The following is a 19,068-nucleotide window of genomic DNA, read 5'->3' as shown; positions in this document are numbered from 1 at the left end:
TGCAAGAGGCGTCACTGCAGTCGCTGGTCCGAATCCCGGCTGTATCACATCCGGCCGTGATTGGGAGTCCCATAGGGCCCAGCGTCGTCCGGGTTTAGCCGGGGTAGGCCGTCATTGTAAATAAGAATTTGTTCTGAACTGACTAGTTAAATAAAGGATAAATAAATACAAGTCGTCACTTTGTTTATCCTTCTGGAGACACAGTCAGCTGCTCTGCAGTGCTCCAGGAGCAGTTTGAAGGGCCTTCCTCAAGGGCACAACAACATGAGATGGTATCTGACTTATCATCATTATTGGGCCTTTACAGTACCAGAACCTGGCAGCAAATTGGGCCTTTACAGTACATGAACCTGGCAGCAAATTGGGCCTTTACAGTACCAGAACCTGGCAGCAAATTGTGCCTTTACAGTACCAGAACATGGCAGCAAATTGCTATTACCAATATTACCTCTCTCGGTTTCCCCCAAGCAGTACAAGCCTGGAGACGTTAATCGCCGAACACACACACACACGCAGTCACACACAGACCTCTCTTTAGGAACTTCGCATTAGACCCCCTAACCACACAGTGACTCAGAACAACCCACAGACTAGACACACCTCTACTGAAGTTATTGCTATAGAAATACAACTGTTAGAATGGAAAATCCTTGTTCAAGCAATGTACTGTAACAAATTGATGTCAATTTACAGCATTTGTTTTTACCAGTTCTATATTACAGTACAGTTCTGTAAAGAACAATGCATTATGGGGGTTCAATGGCATTCTACTAGGTGGCTGATTGCCTTGTTTCAGAGGATCTTTTACCCATTCTAGGAAATCTGTTTCTATACCTTTCCCAATATGAAGCTGGGTCAAAACCCCAATCAGTTGGTTATTAGAGCACGTGTTGATTGAAGAGTTCCCCGGGCCTTTTCCATTCGGTCTAAACAAGTGAATAGATGCTTCATTGTCCAAGACCCCATTAAGACATGAAAATGAACCAGAGGATATGAGTCAGGTATTAATCATATGGTACGGTTAGTAGAGATGGATGTTGTCATAGGCCAGGGAATTTACATGATCGCTTTAATTAGAAGAAAACATACCTCTGTCTGTGTGTGTGTGTGTGTGTGACTGCGTGTGTGTGTGTCTGTGTGTGTAAACTGCAGGTGGTCTAATCTAGCTCATGTAGGTAGTCGTGCTTGGTTTTAGTCATTTTCAGTCATTTAGTAGTCTCTCTTTCGAACACACTCGACACACACACACGCACACACGCACACACACACACACACACACACACACACACACACACACACACACACACACACACACACACACTTGTATGCTTCCCTGTCATTATATTTGCCCTTTTAGAGATGCTGGGAGCAGGACATACATGAAAACAAATCTATAAAACAGTCAAGGTCCTTCAACTAACATATCATTCAGTCATGTTTAATCTAACTAACCATATTGAGTTGGATGCTGAGCATTGTTCAGTCTGTCAGTGACCTCACAAAGCAGGGCTGTTGTTTGGGATCGTTTAGAACAGGGATTGTTTAGAACAGGGATTGTTTACTTGTTTAGAACAGGGATTGTTTAGAACAGGGATTGTTTAGAACAGGGATTGTATAGTTGTTTAGAACAGGAATTGTTTAATTGTTTAGAACAGAGATTGTTTAGAACTGGAATTGTTTAGTTGTTTAGAATAGGGATTGTTTAGAACAGGGATTATTTAGAACAGGGATTGTTTAGAACAAATACTCAGCAGTCTCTTAGTAATGCAACATGCAGGATTGAGATATCACTCCAGACTGGTCAATTCAAACAACATATTCATTGGATATCATTCCAAAAGGAAGAGACATTATGGATGAGAACAATTATGTTAAGTTGTTAATTGGGATGCAGGAATAAGCAGTTAATACAGTGTGTAAGTTTTTATGTTTCTATAGGCAATTGTTGTTTGTCCATTGTGGATCTGTATCTATTTTAATTGGGAAATGAATTGATTCCTCCATTAGTATGATTCTGTCAATCAATCTGCATGCTGCAACAAAAAAGAAAAATCAGGAAAACTGATTTCACAAGACCAATTCCACACACACACGCACGCACGCACACACACTCACACACCAACACACACACCCACACCTCAGTCAACTCAATGCTCGTGATCAGAAACTAAGGGTCTGGTTGGACTGAAAAGGAAGGTATTCTTATTTAACCATATGAGCAGGATAATGATGTTTGTTTTGGCTCAATCGGGTTAGAGATGAAAGAATACTGTGGAGAGTATATGGGGGCCCACGAGGAGGGAAGGAGGGAGAGAGAGAGAAGGGAGCGGGAGCGGGAGCCAGGAGGAGGGAAGGAGGGAGAGAGAGAGAGAAGGGAGCGGGGGCCAGAAGGAGGGAAGGAAGGAGGGAGGGAGAGAAGAAGAAGGAGGGAAGGGAGCAGGGGCCAGAAGGAGGGAAGGAAGGAGGGAGAGAAGAAGGAGGGAAGGGAGCGGGGGCCAGAAAGAGGGAAGGAGGGAGAGAGAGAAGAAGAAGGAGGGAAGGGAGCAAGGAGAGAAGGCGGAGAGAAAGGAAATGAGAGGACAGATGGAGGGCCGGAGGTGAGGGGGGTGCAGGAGGTGAGGGGGGTGCAGGAGGGTGTATGAGCTACAGTGAAGGGGCCAGTAGCCCATAGAGGGGGTGGACTTGGTCTCTATGGAAACGGCTTAGGCCTACACTGTGCCGCAGAGGCTTCTACACAGAGAGAGGGTGCCTAGTCCTGTAAGACAAGTCAAAAAATAAAAAATAAAAAAAATAGCTGTGTTCTTTTAAAACGACACAGATGCTCCTCATCTGGAATCACATCTACGGTCTAGTCAGTTTATTGCTCACACCGTCTATGAAAATGGAAGACATTATTTTGCGAACAGACATGTGTTTGGAAGTTTTAAGTGGACTTTCACAAGACAGCTCCTGCTTGTGTACATGTGCCCCCCTGGTCAACAATTTCTATGTGTTTTAATAGAAGCCACATTTAAAAGGTTAAACCCGGTGCCAGAGAATTAGATATTTTCCAAATTAATTTGAAAAGTTCCCCTCTAGTCATTTCTAAAAGATAATGCCACACAAAGAGATAATATTTAACAACTCATAATGCCAAATTGCTTCACATTTTATTACCCCCTAATACATAACGTATGATTCAGTGGAAAATAACTAACTAAAGTTATAGACCAAGGTCTTATGGTAAAACTAAACTATACAGTGTAAAACTAAATCCTGTTGTTCTTACAGTATACTGGCAGCCAGTTACTTGTAAGTTACAGTAAAAAAAGTACAGTTTACAGTAATGTACTGTTAAACCAACATTTCTTTGGATTTTACGGTAACATACTGTACGCTGTCTTTCAAAACTATCTTACAAGCCTTGGAAAGTTGTTATATGGTCAACACATTGGGGTGATGTTGTAAATTACCCTCTGACAATCAGAATAACGATACATATTTGTAAAGGATGGTCAGCCTAAATCATTTCAACATTATATGTCTTCAAGCTCTTCAAAAACAAATAAAGAGCGATCAGCACAACATTCCTCCTGCACGGAGATACACAAACGGAGGAAGCAGACACGCTGTGGTGTGAAGAACCTGAACGCTTTGTTATAAGCAGAGTCAAATAAACAGAGAGACTAACAGTTACAACACGTTCAGATAAAAGATACAACCCCACAGGAATACTACAGGAAAACACTCAGGGGGGGGAAATGTGATGCTTCATTAAATAATTCAGTACCCAATGAAACACACTGGCTGGCTGCAACTCCAAACCAGGCCTGAGCACACGCAGTCTGAAACACACTGGCTGATTCCCACCAGGCCTGAGCACACCTGATTCCCTGGCTGATTCCCACCAGGCCTGAGCACACCTGATTCCCTGGCTGATTCCCACCAGGCCCATGCAGTCTGAACTGTTTTACAGGTATAGGATCACCACATCCAAGCTTTCAGTACCCCCACATCCTGTGTGTGTCTGTCAGTGTGTTGACACAGTCTTGAGGCAGGATCTACAGCTGCAATGAAACCAAGTGTATAGGGGTATGGCTGATGCCTGGGTTGGACCAGGATTAAGCTGATGACAGTCCAGTTGAGTTTCTCCCCAAGTAACTCTCTCTAAAACCAGCCATGGAAAGAGTCTCTCTCTCCCTCTCTCCTCTCTCTCTCGCTCCCTCTGTGTTTAGTCAGTCTCTTAATGGTTTAGTGAGGACAGCTCTTTCATAACCAGAGTCCTGTAAGCGTTTAGTGATGACAGCTCTTTCACAACCAGCGTCCTGTAAGCGTTTAGTGACGACAGCTCTTTCACAACCAGCGTCATGTAAGGGTTTAGTGAGGACAGCTCTTTCACAACCAGAGTCCTGTAAGGGTTTAGTGAGGACAGCTCTTTCATAACCAGAGTCCTGTAAGGGTTTAGTGAGGACAGCTCTTTCATAACCAGAGTCCTGTAAGGGTTTAGTGAGGACAGCTCTTTCACAACCAGAGTCCTGTAAGGGTTTAGTGAGGACAGCTCTTTCATAACCAGAGTCCTGTAAGGGTTTAGTGAGGACAGCTCTTTCATAACCAGAGTCCTGTAAGGGTTTAGTGAGGACAGCTCTTTCATAACCAGAGTCCTGTAAGGGTTTAGTGAGGACAGCTCTTTCATAACCAGAGTCCTGTAAGGGTTTAGTGAGGACAGCTCTTTCATAACCAGAGTCCTATAAGGGTTTAGTGAGGACAGCTCTTTCATAACCAGAGTCCTGTAAGGGTTTAGTGAGGACAGCTCTTTCATAACCAGAGTCCTGTAAGGGTTTAGTGAGGACAGCTCTTTCATAACCAGAGTCCTGTAAGGGTTTAGTGAGGACAGCTCTTTCATAACCAGAGTCCTGTAAGGGTTTAGTGAGGCCAGCTCTTTCATAACCAGAGTCCTATAAGGGTTTAGTGAGGACAGCTCTTTCATAACCAGAGTCCTATAAGGGTTTAGTGAGGACAGCTCTTTCATAACCAGAGTCCTATAAGGGTTTAGTGAGGACAGCTCTTTCATAACCAGAGTCCTGTAAGGGTTTAGTGAGGACAGCTCTTTCATAACCAGAGTCCTGTAAGGGTTTAGTGAGGACAGCTCTTTCATAACCAGAGTCCTGTAAGGGTTTAGTGAGGACAGCTCTTTCATAACCAGAGTCCTGTAAGGGTTTAGTGAGGACAGCTCTTTCATAACCAGAGTCCTATAAGGGTTTAGTGAGGACAGCTCTTTCATAACCAGAGTCCTATAAGGGTTTAGTGAGGACAGCTCTTTCATAACCAGAGTCCTATAAGGGTTTAGTGAGGACAGCTCTTTCATAACCAGAACATAATGCTTAGACGTGTGACAAACATTGTAGCATCATTTTGAATATGCAAAATGGACCCCAAAACGACTTACACTTTCATCAATGCTAACAGCCCTTTCTTAGTATTTCTCCAGTCAGCCTTGTAAAAGGTGATCACTGTGTTGTTTATGTGATGGAAAATACACAAATATTTCATCATGCCGTTGGGGTACAGCAAAACAAGTGCAGACTAGACTGAATATGACACATTGTGAAGTATTTATCATCTGTGTAAATTCCTTCCTGCCTGTGTGTGTGTGTGTTAATCAAACGGTCATTACCCCATACCAACAGAATCCCGGGGTAGCGTTCCAAATGACTCCCTACACTCTGTGGGGTTTGGCCAAAAGTAGTGCACTAAATAGGGAATAGGGTGCCATTTGGGACAAGGTTGATCTCTATTGTGCTAGTTGCTAGGTTTGGTTACTGTTGGCTCAGATGATGCATACCATGAATACTTACAGTACCTGCCTTCACACTACTCACTCAGATAGGGAGAAAAGGCTAGCACTTCTTTAAACCGTACAATTAAGCTGTTAAAAACTACATCTAAAGCCTCGCCACAGAACGAGAAGCCAAGACATCTAGTTCATTTCTATGCAAAGATCTGTTGAGATTTCATTGCGTGTCAGATTGGTCATTTCTACATGAACTGTTATTGTATTATTCTGGTTTGCCGTAGACAACATGACTTTTAATGGAACATTCTGGAACTAAAACAGTTTCTTTGATGAGAAAGGTAGTTTTCTTCAGCATCAGATTCAGCCGATAGTATGTTATTATCACGTCATAACACAACATTATCATCAATAAGAGTTCAGAAGCACATGGAAAACATGCTGGGGGGGGGAAATGCATGATGTCTTTAGGTGTAAAATGACAAGAGCCACTGCAACCATCTCGGTGAAGAACCAAGAGTTACGGTAACAAAGCAACATTTAATAAACATCATAAAATACCAAGAGACAGACATCTTTCTCTGCCTCTGGCTTTCATACATTTCAAATCAATTCATTAATTTGACATTTATTTAAAAATCAGGCCAGTCAATTAAGAACACATTCTTATTTACAAAGGCAGCCTGGAACGATTGGTTGCCTTGTATAACGATCCGAATTATATGATCTGTTAATTTACATTCTAATATAAACACACACTATTATATACAGAACAGAGCAGCAGCACTTTGGGCACTGGACATTCCTTTTGGTTGTATAAGGTGGAGATGAGACCCCACTCTCTCTGTGTATTGGACTGGTGGAGATGAGACCCCACTCTCTCTGTGTATTGGACTGGTGGAGATGAGACCCCACTCTCTCTGTGTATTGGACTGGTGGAGATGAGACCCCACTCTCTCTGTGTATTGGACTGGTGGAGATGAGACCCCAATCTCTCGGTGTATTGGACTGGTAGAGATGAGACCCCACTCTCTCTGTGTATTGGACTGGTGGAGATGAGACCCACTCTCTCTGTGTATTGGACTGGTGGAGATGAGACCCACTCTCTCTGTGTATTGGACTGGTAGAGATGAGACCCACTCTCTCTGTGTATTGGACTGGTGGAGATGAGACCCCAATCTCTCGGTGTATTGGACTGGTAGAGATGAGACCCCACTCTCTCTGTGTATTGGACTGGTAGAGATGAGACCCCACTCTCTCTGTGTATTGGACTGGTGGAGATGAGACCCACTCTCTCTGTGTATTGGACTGGTGGAGATGAGACCCACTCTCTCTGTGTATTGGACTGGTAGAGATGAGACCCACTCTCTCTGTGTATTGGACTGGTAGAGATGAGACCCCACTCTCTCTGTGTATTGGACTGGTGGAGATGAGACCCCACTCTCTCTGTGTATTGGACTGGTAGAGATGAGACCCCACTCTCTCTGTGTATTGGACTGGTGGAGATGAGACCCCACTCTGTGTATTGGACTGGTGGAGATGAGACCCCACTCTGTGTATTGGACTGGTAGAGATGAGACCCCACTCTCTCTGTGTATTGGACTGGTAGAGATGACACCCCACTCTCTCTGTGTATTGGACTGGTAGAGATGAGACACCACTCTCTCTGTGTATTGGACTGGTAGAGATGAGACCCCACTCTCTCTGTGTATTGGACTGGTAGAGATGAGACCCCACTCTCTCTGTGTATTGGACTGGTAGAGATGAGACCCCACTCTCTCTGTGTAGTGGACTGGTAGAGATGAGACCCCACCCTCTCTGTGTATTGGACTGGTAGAGATGAGACCCCACTCTCTCTGTGTATTGGACTGGTAGAGATGAGACCCACTCTCTCAATGTATTGGACTGGTAGAGATGAGACCCCACTCTCTCGGTGTATTGGACTGGTAGAGATGAGACCCCAATCTCTCGGTGTATTGGACTGGTAGAGATGAGACCCCACTCTCTCTGTGTATTGGACTGGTAGAGATGAGACCCCACTCTCTCTGTGTATTGGACTGGTAGAGATGAGACCCCACTCTCTCTGTGTATTGGACTGGTAGAGGTGAGACCCCACTCTCTCTGTGTATTGGACTGGTAGAGGTGAGACCCCACTCTCTCTGTGTATTGGACTGGTAGAGATGAGACCCCACTCTCTCTGTGTAGTGGACTGGTAGAGATGAGACCCCACTCTCTCTGTGTATTGCACTGGTAGAGGTGAGACCCCACTCTCTCTGTGTATTGGACTGGTAGAGGTGAGACCCCACTCTCTCTGTGTAGTGGACTGGTAGAGGTGAGACCCCACTCTCTCTGTGTATTGGACTGGTAGAGATGAGACCCCACTCTCTCTGTGTATTGGACTGGTAGAGGTGAGACCCCACTCTCTCTGTGTATTGGACTGGCAGGGAAGGCAGAGGCCCACCTGCTGTTCCCAAAATCGAACCATGTACGACCTGTTCACTTCCCATTATGATCTGGTACAAGACACATGGTACTAGACACTGTCTAACCCATGCTTACACCAATCCAATGTTTTTAACATGTGTGTGGGGAGGAGAGCACAAGTGCACAACTTTGGGATAAAGGAGAAATTATTGGGACGTATGGCCATTCCCTGTCAGCGTGGAACCACCGTTACAGTCTCTCAGTGCAGAGGTGGGAGGTCAGAGGTCACAGGTGGGAGGTCAGAGGTCAGGGGTTATCCTATCAGTCTATTGGCTAACTGTCCAGCTCAAAGTCTGTGTTGTCGTTGTTGTTGTGTTGTTGTGGACGAGGAGAATATTTCCTCCGGGAGAACTTCAGACACAAATCATCTCCTAACTCGTTCAGATCAAACAACACCTGGGGAGGAGGAAAATATACTGTTAGAGGGGGGGGGGAGAGAGAGAGGGAGAGGGGGAAAGAGAGGGAGAGGAGAGGGGAAGAGAGAGAGGGAGGGAGAGAGAGGGAGAGTGGGAGAGAGAGAGAGAGAGAGGGAGAGGGGGAGAGAGAGGGAGAGGGGGGAGAGCGGAGAGAGCGGACAGAGAGAAATTGAAATGAATTGAGAGAGAAGGAGGGAGAGGAAGAGAGAGACATTGAAACTAATTGAGAGAGAGAGGGGGAGAGGGAGAGGGGGAGAGAGAGAGGGAGAGCGGTAGACAGAGAGAAATTGAAATGAATTGAGAGAGGGAGAGGAAGAGAGAGAAATTGAAACTAATTGAGAGAGAGAGAGAGAGATGGGAAGAGAGGGAGAGAGAGAGGAAAGGAGAGAGGGAGGGAGAGTGGGAGAGAGAGGGGAGAGTGGGAGAGAGAGGGAGAGTGGGAGAGAGAGAGAGAGAGAGAGGAGGGAGAGGGGGGAGAGAGAGAGGGAGAGGGGGGAGAGCGGAGAGAGCGGACAGAGAGAAATTGAAATGAATTGAGAGAGAAGGAGGGAGAGGAAGAGAGAGAAATTGAAACTAATTGAGAGAGAGAGAGAGGGGGAGAGGGAGAGAGAGAGGGAGGGGGGGGAGAGCGGTAGACAGAGAGCAATTGAAATGAATTGAGAGAGAAGGAGGGAGAGGAAGAGAGAGAAATTGAAACTAATTGAGAGAGAGAGAGATGGGGAGAGGGAGAGAGAGAGGAAAGGAGAGGGGAAGAGAGAGAGGGAGGGAGAGTGGGAGAGAGAGGGAGAGTGGGAGAGAGAGAGAGGGAGAGGGGGGAGGAGAGGGAGAGGGGGGAGAGAGAGAGGGAGAGGGGGGAGAGCGGAGAGAGCGGACAGAGAGAAATTGAAATGAATTGAGAAAGAAGGAGGGAGAGGAAGAGAGAGAAATTGAAACTAATTGAGAGAGAGAGAGAGGGGGGGGAGAAAGGGAGAGAGAGAGGGAAGGAGAGGGGAAGAGAGTGAGGGAGGGAGAGTGGGAGAGAGAGGGAGAGAGGGAGAGGGAGGAGAGAGAGAGGGAGAGGGAGAGGGGGAGCGAGAGGGAGGGAGAGAGGGGCGAGAGAGAGAGAGGGAGAGGGGGGAGAGGGAGAGTGGGGAGAGAGGGAGAGAGAAATTGAAATTAATTGAGAGAGAGGGAGGGAGAGAAAGAGGGAGAGAGAGAGGGAGGGAGGGAGAGCGGTAGAGAGAGAGAAATTGAAATGAATTGAGAGAGAGGGAGAGAGAAATTGAAATTAATTGAGAGAGAGAGAGAGAGAGAGAGGGAGAGGGGGAGAGAGGGAGAGAGAAATTGAAATTAATTGAGAGAGAGGGAGGGAGAGAAAGAGGGAGAGAGAGAGGGAGGGAGAGCGGTAGACAGAGAGAAATTTAAATGAATTGAGAGAGGAAGAGAGAGAAATTGAAACTAATTGAGAGAGAGAGAGGGGGAGAGAGGGAGAGAGAGAGGGAAGGAGAGGGGAAGAGAGAGAGAAATTGAAATTAATTGAGAGAGAGAGAGAGAGAGAGGGAGAGAGAAATTGAATTTGATTGAGAGAGAGGCGGAAAGAGAGAGGGAGGAAGGGAGAGCGGTAGAGAGAGAGAAATGTAAATGAATTGAGAGAGAGAGAGGGAGAGAGAGTGGCAGAGGGGGAGAGAGGGAGAGGGAGAGAGAGAAATATAAATTAATTGAGAGGAGAGAGGGGGAGAGAGAGGGAGAGAGAAATTGAAACTAATTGAGAGAGAGGGGGGGAGAGGGGGAGAGAGGGAAGGAGAGGGGAGAGAGTGGGAGAGAGAGAGAAATTGAAATGAATTGAGTGAGCGAGAGAGGGAGAGAAATTTAAATTAATTGAGAGAGAGAGGGAGAGAGAGAGGGAGAGGGGGAGAGAGGGAGAGGGGGAGGGAGAGAGGGAGAGGGGGAGAGAGGGAGAGAGGAAGAGAGGGAGAGCGGTAGAGAGAGATATTGAAATGAATTGAAAGAGAGAGAGAGGGAGAGAAAGAGAGAGGGAGAAAGAGAAATTGAAATTCATTGAGGGAGAGAGGGAGGGAGAAATAGAAACTAATTGAGAGAGAGAGTGAGACAGAGAAATTTAAATGAATTGAGAGAGAGAATTTAATTGAGAGAGAGGGAGAGAGAGAGATGTATGTCTGTATGTATGTGTATGTGTGTGTGTGTGTGTGTGTGTGTGTGTGTGTGTGTGTGTGTGTGCGCTTACCTGGTCAAGCATGGCCTTGGTGTGTGCAGCAGACAGACAGAAGCGTGCCCGTGCCTCGGTGATGGGCGTGGCTGGGAACCCTACAACCACCACTCCTATCTTCCTCTTCAGCATGGCACGAGAGAAAGCCCTGCGACAGCAGAACACAGTCACAGCATGGCATGAAAGAAAGCCCTGCGGCAGCAGAACACAGTCACAGCATGGCACGAGAGAAAGCCCTGCGACAGCAGAACACAGTCACAGCATAGCACGAGAGAAAGCCCTGCGGCAGCAGAACACAGTCACAGCAAGGCACGAGAGAAAGCCCTGCGGCAGCAGAACACAGTCACAGCAAGGCACGAGAGAAAGCCCTGCGGCAGCAGAACACAGTCACAACATGGCACGAGAGAAAGCCCTGCGGCAGCAGAACACAGTCACGGCATGGCACGAGAGAAGGCCTGCGGCAGCAGAACAAACTCACGGCATGGCACGAGAGAATGCCCTGCGGCAGCAGAACACAGTCACAGCATGGCACGAGAGAAAGCCCTGCGGCAGCAGAACACAGTCACAGCAAGGCACGAGAGAAAGCCCTGCGGCAGCAGAACGCAGTCACATCATGGCACGAGAGAAAGCCCTGCGGCAGCAGAACACAGTCACAACATGGCACGAGAGAAAGCCCTGCGGCAGCAGAACACAGTCACAGCATGGCACGAGAGAAAGCCCTGAGGCAGCAGAACACGGTCACAGCATGGCACGAGAGAAAGCCCTGCGGCAGCAGAACACAGTGACAGCATGGCACGAGAGAAAGCCCTGCGGCAGCAGAACGCAGTCACAGCATGGCACGAGAGAAAGCACTGCGGCAGCAGAACACAGTCACAGCATGGCACGAGAGAAAGCCCTGCGGCAGCAGAACACAGTCACAGCATGGCACGAGAGAAAGCCCTGCGGCAGCAGAACACAGTGACAGCATGGCACGAGAGAAAGCCCTGCGGCAGCAGAACACAGTCACAGCATGGCACGAGAGAAAGCCCTGCGGCAGCAGAACACAGTCACAGCATGGCACGAGAGAAAGCCCTGCGGCAGCAGAACACAGTCACAGCATGGCATGAGAGAAAGCCCTGCGGCAGCAGAACACAGTCACAGCATGGCATTGTGAAAGACACGGCGCAGGGATGAATGAACGTACCAATGTATCAATCTTTGTATTTACAGTCCCTTTTACATCCCCAGCTGTCATAAAGGCCTGTTCAGTAACCTGCCTAGACCAACATGAAATACACAACTGAATGTGTTAAACAAAACCACCTTACACTATGACCCTGAACATACACTATGACCCTGAACATACAGTACAACCCTGAACATACACTACGACCCTGAACATACACTACGACCCTGAACATACACTACGACCCTGAACATACACTACGACCCTGAACATACACTACGACCCCGAACATACACTACGACCCCGAACATACACTACGACCCTGAACATACAGTATCACCCTGAACATACACTATGACCCTGAACATACACTACGACCCCGAACATACACTACGACCCCGAACATACACTACGACCCCGAACATAAAGTATCACCCTGAACATACACTATGACCCTGAACATACACTACGACCCCGAACATACACTACGACCCCGAACATACACTACGACCCCGAACATACAGTATCACCCTGAACATACACTATGACCCTGAACATACACTACGACCCCGAACATACACTACGACCCCGAACATACACTACGACCCCGAACATACACTACGACCCCGAACATAAAGTATCACCCTGAACATACACTATGACCCTGAACATACACTATGACCCTGAACATACACTATGACCCTGAACATACACTACGACCCCGAACATACACTACGACCCCGAACATACACTACGACCCTGAACATACACTACGACCCTGAACATACAGTATCACCCTGAACATACACTATGACCCTGAACATACACTATGACCCTGAACATACACTATGACCCTGAACATACACTATGACCCTGAACATACACTATGACCCTGAACATACACTATGACCCTGAACATACACTATGACCCTGAACATACACTATGACCCTGAACATATGACCTTGTTTACTACTGGTTCACATGAACAAACCACATGGCAACATTTGGTCAGCAAATTTTCTGTTATTTGTCCTTGGTGCCACTGAGTGGAATAGATGTCCACTGAGTGGAATAGATGTCCACTGAGTGGAATAGATGTCCACTGAGTGGAATAGATTTCCGCTGAGTGGAATAGATTTCCGCTGAGTGGAATAGATTTCCGCTGAGTGGAATAGATTTCCGCTGAGTGGAATAGTGAAGACATGAACCTAGTTTTCCACCAGGGTCCAGGACAGCAGCCGACCGGTGAAGCCATCATAGTAGGAAGGAAGCCCAGTATTAAAGGTCTTCCAGCTGCTCACCCGGGTTCATTGTTATCCTGCCAGAAAGCTGTTATCTTTAGATGCATCTGAAAGTGTCTGTACTGTGTGAATACGATCCTCGCCTGCTACATTTTATATGGTCACTGACTGATTCACTGAGCATCTGGACACATTAAACATGGCTGCTGTTCAAAGTCATCTTGAAAAGACACTCAATATTGACCTTTTTGCTGCTGGACTGACCACTAGTAAAATGACCACCTGCTTTCCAAAAACAAGATATAATAGTTGTATCACAATTAGTCAAAGTGAATCGATCAATTGAAACAGTGTGCAAAAGATCATGGGCAATAGCTGAGCTGTTGTAAATACATTCAGACACTGATGTAGCCTCTGGACAGACAGTAACAATACAATTCTACCATATATGCAGTTATACTGTACTGTATATGTCCACAGAAAGGCAACATAAGATAGACACACAAAAAGTGAAAGCAGATTCCACCTTGAGTTATTTTATGTGCCAGGTGATTAGTTGAAAGTGGTCTTGTCAGGGTTGTCGTGTCTCGGTCTGATGGTAGTGGTAGGTCAGACCACAGACTACATACACCCCCCCAGTGGCAAGGGTTATATTCCTAATCAAATATCTGCCATTTAGCAGACACTTTAATTCAAAGCGATTTACACCCATGCGTGCATAAATGTTTACCTACGTCTGGTCCCGGGAATCGAACCCACTACCTTGGCGTTACAAGCACCACGTTCAACCAACTGAGCTACAAAAAGGACCACGTTCTAATCTCTCCTTTCATTCCTTCACAATAAAACATAGAAATGCATGAAAAGGTACTTTTTTGATACATACATCACTTTCCCAGCATGTAGAAGAGAAGGGTTATAAATCAGTGCATTATCCCTGTAAAATAAACCGAGCAAATGAAAGTAACTTACACAACTTTTCCTGGCATGTAGAGCAGTATCGGGACCACGGGAGAATCATCGTTACCATAGATGATGAAGCCCATCTCCTGAAGGCGAGACCTGAAGTAACGTGTGTTCTCTGCTAGCTGGTGCACCCTGGCTTGACCTACAGAGACAGAGATAATATGGGGTTAGGGCCAGTTGTGATGGGTCCAACCCTGGACATAGTTAGTATGGGGTTAGGGCCAGTTGTGATGGGTCCAACCCTGGACATAGTTAGTATGGGGTTAGGGCCAGTTGTGATGGGTCCAACCCTGGACATAGTTAGTATGGGGTTAGGGCCAGTTGTGATGGGTCCAACCCTGGACATAGTTAGTATGGGGTTAGGGCTAGTGGTGAGGGGTCCAACCCTGGACATAGTTAGTATGGGGTTAGGGCTAGTGGTGAGGGGTTCAACCCTGGACATAGTTAGTATGGGGTTAGGGCTAGTGGTGAGGGGTCCAACCCTGGACATAGTTAGTATGGGGTTAGGGCTAGTGGTGAGGGGTTCAACCCTGGACATAGTTAGTATGGGGTTAGGGCTAGTTGTGAGGGGTCCAACCCTGGAGAGAGTTAGTATGGGGTTAGGGCTAGTGGTGAGGGGTCAAACCCTGGACATAGTTAGTATGGGGTTAGGGCTAGTTGTGAGGGGTTCAACCCTGGAGAGAGTTAGTATGGGGTTAGGGCTAGTGGTGAGGGGTCCAACCATGGACATAGTTAGTATGGGGTTAGGGCTAGTTGTGAGGGGTTCAACCCTGGAGAGAGTTAGTATGGGGTTAGGGCTAGTGGTGAGGGGTCCAACCCTGGAGAGAGTTAGTATGGGGTTAGGGCTAGTGGTGAGGGGTTCAACCCTGGACATAGTTAGTATGGGGTTAGGGCTAGTTGTGAGGGGTCCAACCCTGGACATAGTTAGTATGGGGTTAGGGCTAGTGGTGATGGGTCCAACCCTGGACATAGTTAGTATGGGGTTAGGGCTAGTTGTGAGGGGTTCAACCCTGGACATAGTTAGTATGGGGTTAGGGCTAGTTGTGAGGGGTTCAACCCTGGACATAGTTAGTATGGGGTTAGGGCTAGTGGTGAGGGGTTCAACCCTGGACATGGTTAGTATGGGGTTAGGGCTAGTGGTGAGGGGTCCAACCCTGGACATGGTTAGTATGGGGTTAGGGCTAGTGGTGAGGGGTCCAACCCTGGACATAGTTAGTATGGGGTTAGGGCTAGTGGTGAGGGGTTCAACCCTGGACATAGTTAGTATGGGGTTAGGGCTAGTGGTGAGGGGTCCAACCCTGGACATAGTTAGTATGGGGTTAGGGCTAGTGGTGAGGGGTTCAACCCTGGACATAGTTAGTATGGGGTTAGGGCTAGTTGTGAGGGGTTCAACCCTGGACATAGTATGGGGTTAGGGCTAGTGGTGAGGGGTTCAAGTTGGACATAGTTAGTATGGGGTTAGGGCTAGTTGTGAGGGGTTCAACCCTGGACATAGTTAGTATGGGGTTAGGGCTAGTTGTGAGGGGTTCAACCCTGGACATAGTTAGTATGGGGTTAGGGCTAGTGGTGAGGGGTTCAACCCTGGACATAGTTAGTATGGGGTTAGGGCTAGTTGTGAGGGGTTCAACCCTGGACATAGTTAGTATGGGGTTAGGGCTAGTTGTGAGGGGTTCAACCCTGGACATGGTTAGTATGGGGTTAGGGCTAGTTGTGAGGGGTTCAAGCCTGGACATAGTTAGTATGGGGTTAGGGCTAGTTGTGAGGGGTTCAACCCTGGACAGAGTTAGTATGGGGTTAGGGCTAGTGTTGAGGGGTTCAACCCTGGAGAGAGTTAGTATGGGGTTAGGGCTAGTGGTGAGGGGTCCAACCCTGGAAATAGTTAGTATGGGGTTAGGGCTAGTGGTGAGGGGTTCAACCCTGGCCCAGAGTCAGGAGAAAAACATAAGGTGTATTTATTCATTCATTTGTTATCTAGCATCCAGAATAAATCACAGTGCCGCAACCCTGGATCAGTTACGTGTTGATTTGTATGATACCTAGAATCCCAACTTTTCCCTGTCAGCCTTGGGATTCAAACCGGCAACGCTTTGGTAGCAGTTCTACCTCCCTAACCTTTAGGCTAACTGCCACCCCCAGAAGATGAGCCACTGTGGTGTACGGAACCATAATGGGGGAATAATACTTCATAGCACTGGAGCCGCAGAATACATTAAAACACTGTCTCTTCTACATTGTTTTAGTCAGGTTTAAACTGGACACTTTAATGTGCTCCACCATACCATCTGGCCAGTTAACATGAAACAGGGATGGAGAGATGGAGAGAGGGGGGAGGTGGTCACAGTGTTGGCAGATAGAACCTCTAAAGCCTCCATTCCTCAGCCACAGACCACAGCCAGGAATGCTGACCCACCAGGAATGGCCATTCGTTCGGAGTTATGAGAACCTTCCAGGAATATCCACTGTAGTGTAGTGATAGTTTAGTGTAGTGATAGTTTAGTGTAGTGATAGTGATAGTTTAGTGATCGTGATAGTTTAGTGATCGTAATAGTTTAGTGATCGTAATAGTTTAGTGATAGTTTAGTGATAGTGATAGTTTAGTGTGGTGATAGTGATAGTTTAGTGTAGTGATAGTTCAGTGTAGTGATAGTTTAGTGTAGTGATAGTTTAGTGATAGTGATAGTTTAGTGATAGTGATAGTTTAGTGTGGTGATAGTGATAGTTTAGTGTAGTGATAGTGATAGTTTAGTGTAGTGATAGTTTAGTGATAGTGATAGTTTAGTGATAGTGATAGTTTAGTGTGGTGATAGTTTAGTGTGGTGATAGTGATAGTTTAGTGTAGTGATAGTTTAGTGTAGTGATGGTTTAGTGTAGTGATAGTTTAGTGATAGTGTAGTGATAGTTTAGTGTAGTGATGGTTTAGTGTAGTGATAGTTTAGTGTAGTGATAGTTTAGTGATAGTTTAGTGTAGTGATAGTTTAGTGTAGTGTAGTGATAGTTAAAGTGTAGTGATAGTTTAGTGTAGTGATAGTTTAGTGTAGTGATAGTTTAGTGTAGTGATAGTTTAGTGTAGTGATAGTTTAGTGTAGTGATAGTGTAGTGTAGTGATAGTGTAGTGTAGTGATAGTGTAGTGATAGTGTAGTGTAGTGATATTTCGGTGTAGTGGGAACTCTCCTGGAGTATCCACCCATCTGTTCCTCAGGCCTACCCCTCCGCCTGGACTTCCAGCCTTCATAGCCGGTGATTACTGAAGAGCCCTGCTGCTCTCTCTCCCTAATGTCCACATCTCTCTAGCTCTCTCTCTCTCTCTCCCTCCCCTCGCCCCATTTCTCTCTCTCTGTCCAGCCATCTGGTTCCTACCAACCTCCTGCCATCCATCAAGGACTTTCTCCTTCAGTACATGATTACTGTACAGCATATCAATGCTTCTACACAACCTCCTCTCCAGCTCTCTGTATCCTGCTTCTGCAGCCAGTTGGTTCTGCTTAGTCCATCTGATGAAGGGAGGGCCTGGTGTACTACACACTTACACCTTGCCAAGACCAGAGACACATCACATATGGCACCCTATTCCCTATATAGGGCACTACTTTTGACCAGGACCCTATGGACCACCATTCCCTACTTAGTGCACTACTTTTGACCAGGACCTATAGGGACATGTAGGGAATAGGGTGCTATTTGGCACACACAACAGAGCTCCCTGGCCAATAGGATACAATGCATTTCCTAGAAAACAGTGATGGACCCTGGATGTGCCTCTCTGGTGCTGAGCCACAGGTGAAACACAAACAGAGCTTAAAGATATCACATCTCTTTCAAATACTTATGATCACAGACTAAATCTATAGCAGCAGTCCAACCCCGCTGGGAGAACTAATGATGTGAAGGTTTGGGGAGCCAGAAGCTAAGGGAGAGCCAGGTAAGAGCCAGCCAGGCAACTCTAGGACCAACCAGTAGGGTGTTTACCTCAGAGCTGATTGGCATTGTTTTCAAAGCAACGATAGAACAGAAGACACTTAATAACCTGCCGAAAACACAAGCCCTGTTTTGTGAACTGCTCCCTCCTGATAAAGTAAGACAAATTCTGGACATAATGTTGACCAGCAAGTGACGGTTTCATGGAAGTGCATGACTGTCCATCTTCCTCTATGGCTTGTTGTTTAAGACATACTGAAAACCACAGAGAATGAGAGAGAGCGAGAGAGAGGGATACAACTAACTATTCAGTTCAACAACTGAATGCATTCAACTGAAATGTGTCTTCCGCATTTAACCCAACCCTTCTAAATCAGAGCAAGAGAGATATAGACATATTTTGCATATCCTTCCAGTATTTGTATTCATAATTTGTCCTTTCACCCCAAAGCTGTGTAAACTTTAACCTTTAGTGTGGAGATGTCTGACTTCACCATTCCCTGGTGCGTTGGAAGAGTACACAACTGACAGGCAGGTCAGAGCTTATTTCCTTCCCAACAAACAGCTGTTTTCCTAGGCTACGTCAGACACCAAGCATCCCTCCTCCTACCTCTCAGAGCCTCCAGGGTCAGAGGACAGAGGGTTAGTCACCAGTGAATCATGTAAGCTTAACTCTGACATTTTATTTATATCTACTACACACACGACGAAAGCATTCTACCTTCCAGAGCTTGGCCTCAGGGTTGCCAGGTCAAGCTAAAATTTCTAGCTCAATGACTACTCAAAACCCACCAAAAGGCCTGAAAACTAGCACCAATATATTTTTGTTTACAGCAAGAGAGGAGTTGCCATATTTATACAATAATACTTTTTTCATTAACGTTATCGAGTCAATTATATCAT

At 46.5% G+C, this 19,068-nt stretch overlaps 2 protein-coding genes across 2 annotated transcripts in view; both read right to left on the bottom strand.

Annotated features, from left to right (window-relative positions):
- Window positions 1-6,293: 6,293 nt before the first annotated feature.
- Window positions 6,294-8,255, bottom strand: LOC115163104 (uncharacterized). Its single transcript, XM_029714722.1, has 3 exons — window positions 8,232-8,255; window positions 7,338-7,659; window positions 6,294-7,269 (listed from the first exon to the last, which is right to left on the bottom strand). The coding sequence occupies exons 1-3, from the start codon at window positions 8,253-8,255 to the stop codon at window positions 6,506-6,508; spliced, it is 1,110 nt and encodes a 369-aa protein (XP_029570582.1). The 3' UTR covers window positions 6,294-6,505.
- sptlc3 (serine palmitoyltransferase, long chain base subunit 3) overlaps window positions 6,294-19,068 on the bottom strand; it is a 50,028-nt gene continuing 37,253 nt past the window's right edge. Inside the window, exons 8-10 of the mRNA XM_029714711.1 lie at window positions 14,256-14,391; window positions 10,895-11,024; window positions 6,294-8,650 (exon numbers count right to left, since the gene is read on the bottom strand). Of these exons, the coding sequence (XP_029570571.1) occupies window positions 8,528-8,650; window positions 10,895-11,024; window positions 14,256-14,391 (389 nt within the window). The 3' untranslated portion in view covers window positions 6,294-8,527. The remainder of the gene's footprint in view (window positions 8,651-10,894; window positions 11,025-14,255; window positions 14,392-19,068) is intronic.

Source organism: Salmo trutta, chromosome 2 (genome assembly GCF_901001165.1).
Source record: "Salmo trutta chromosome 2, fSalTru1.1, whole genome shotgun sequence".
NCBI classification, from domain to species: Eukaryota; Metazoa; Chordata; class Actinopteri; order Salmoniformes; family Salmonidae; genus Salmo; species Salmo trutta.
Note: the sequence above shows the minus strand (reverse complement) of the source record. Positions and strands in the feature narration are given on the sequence as shown.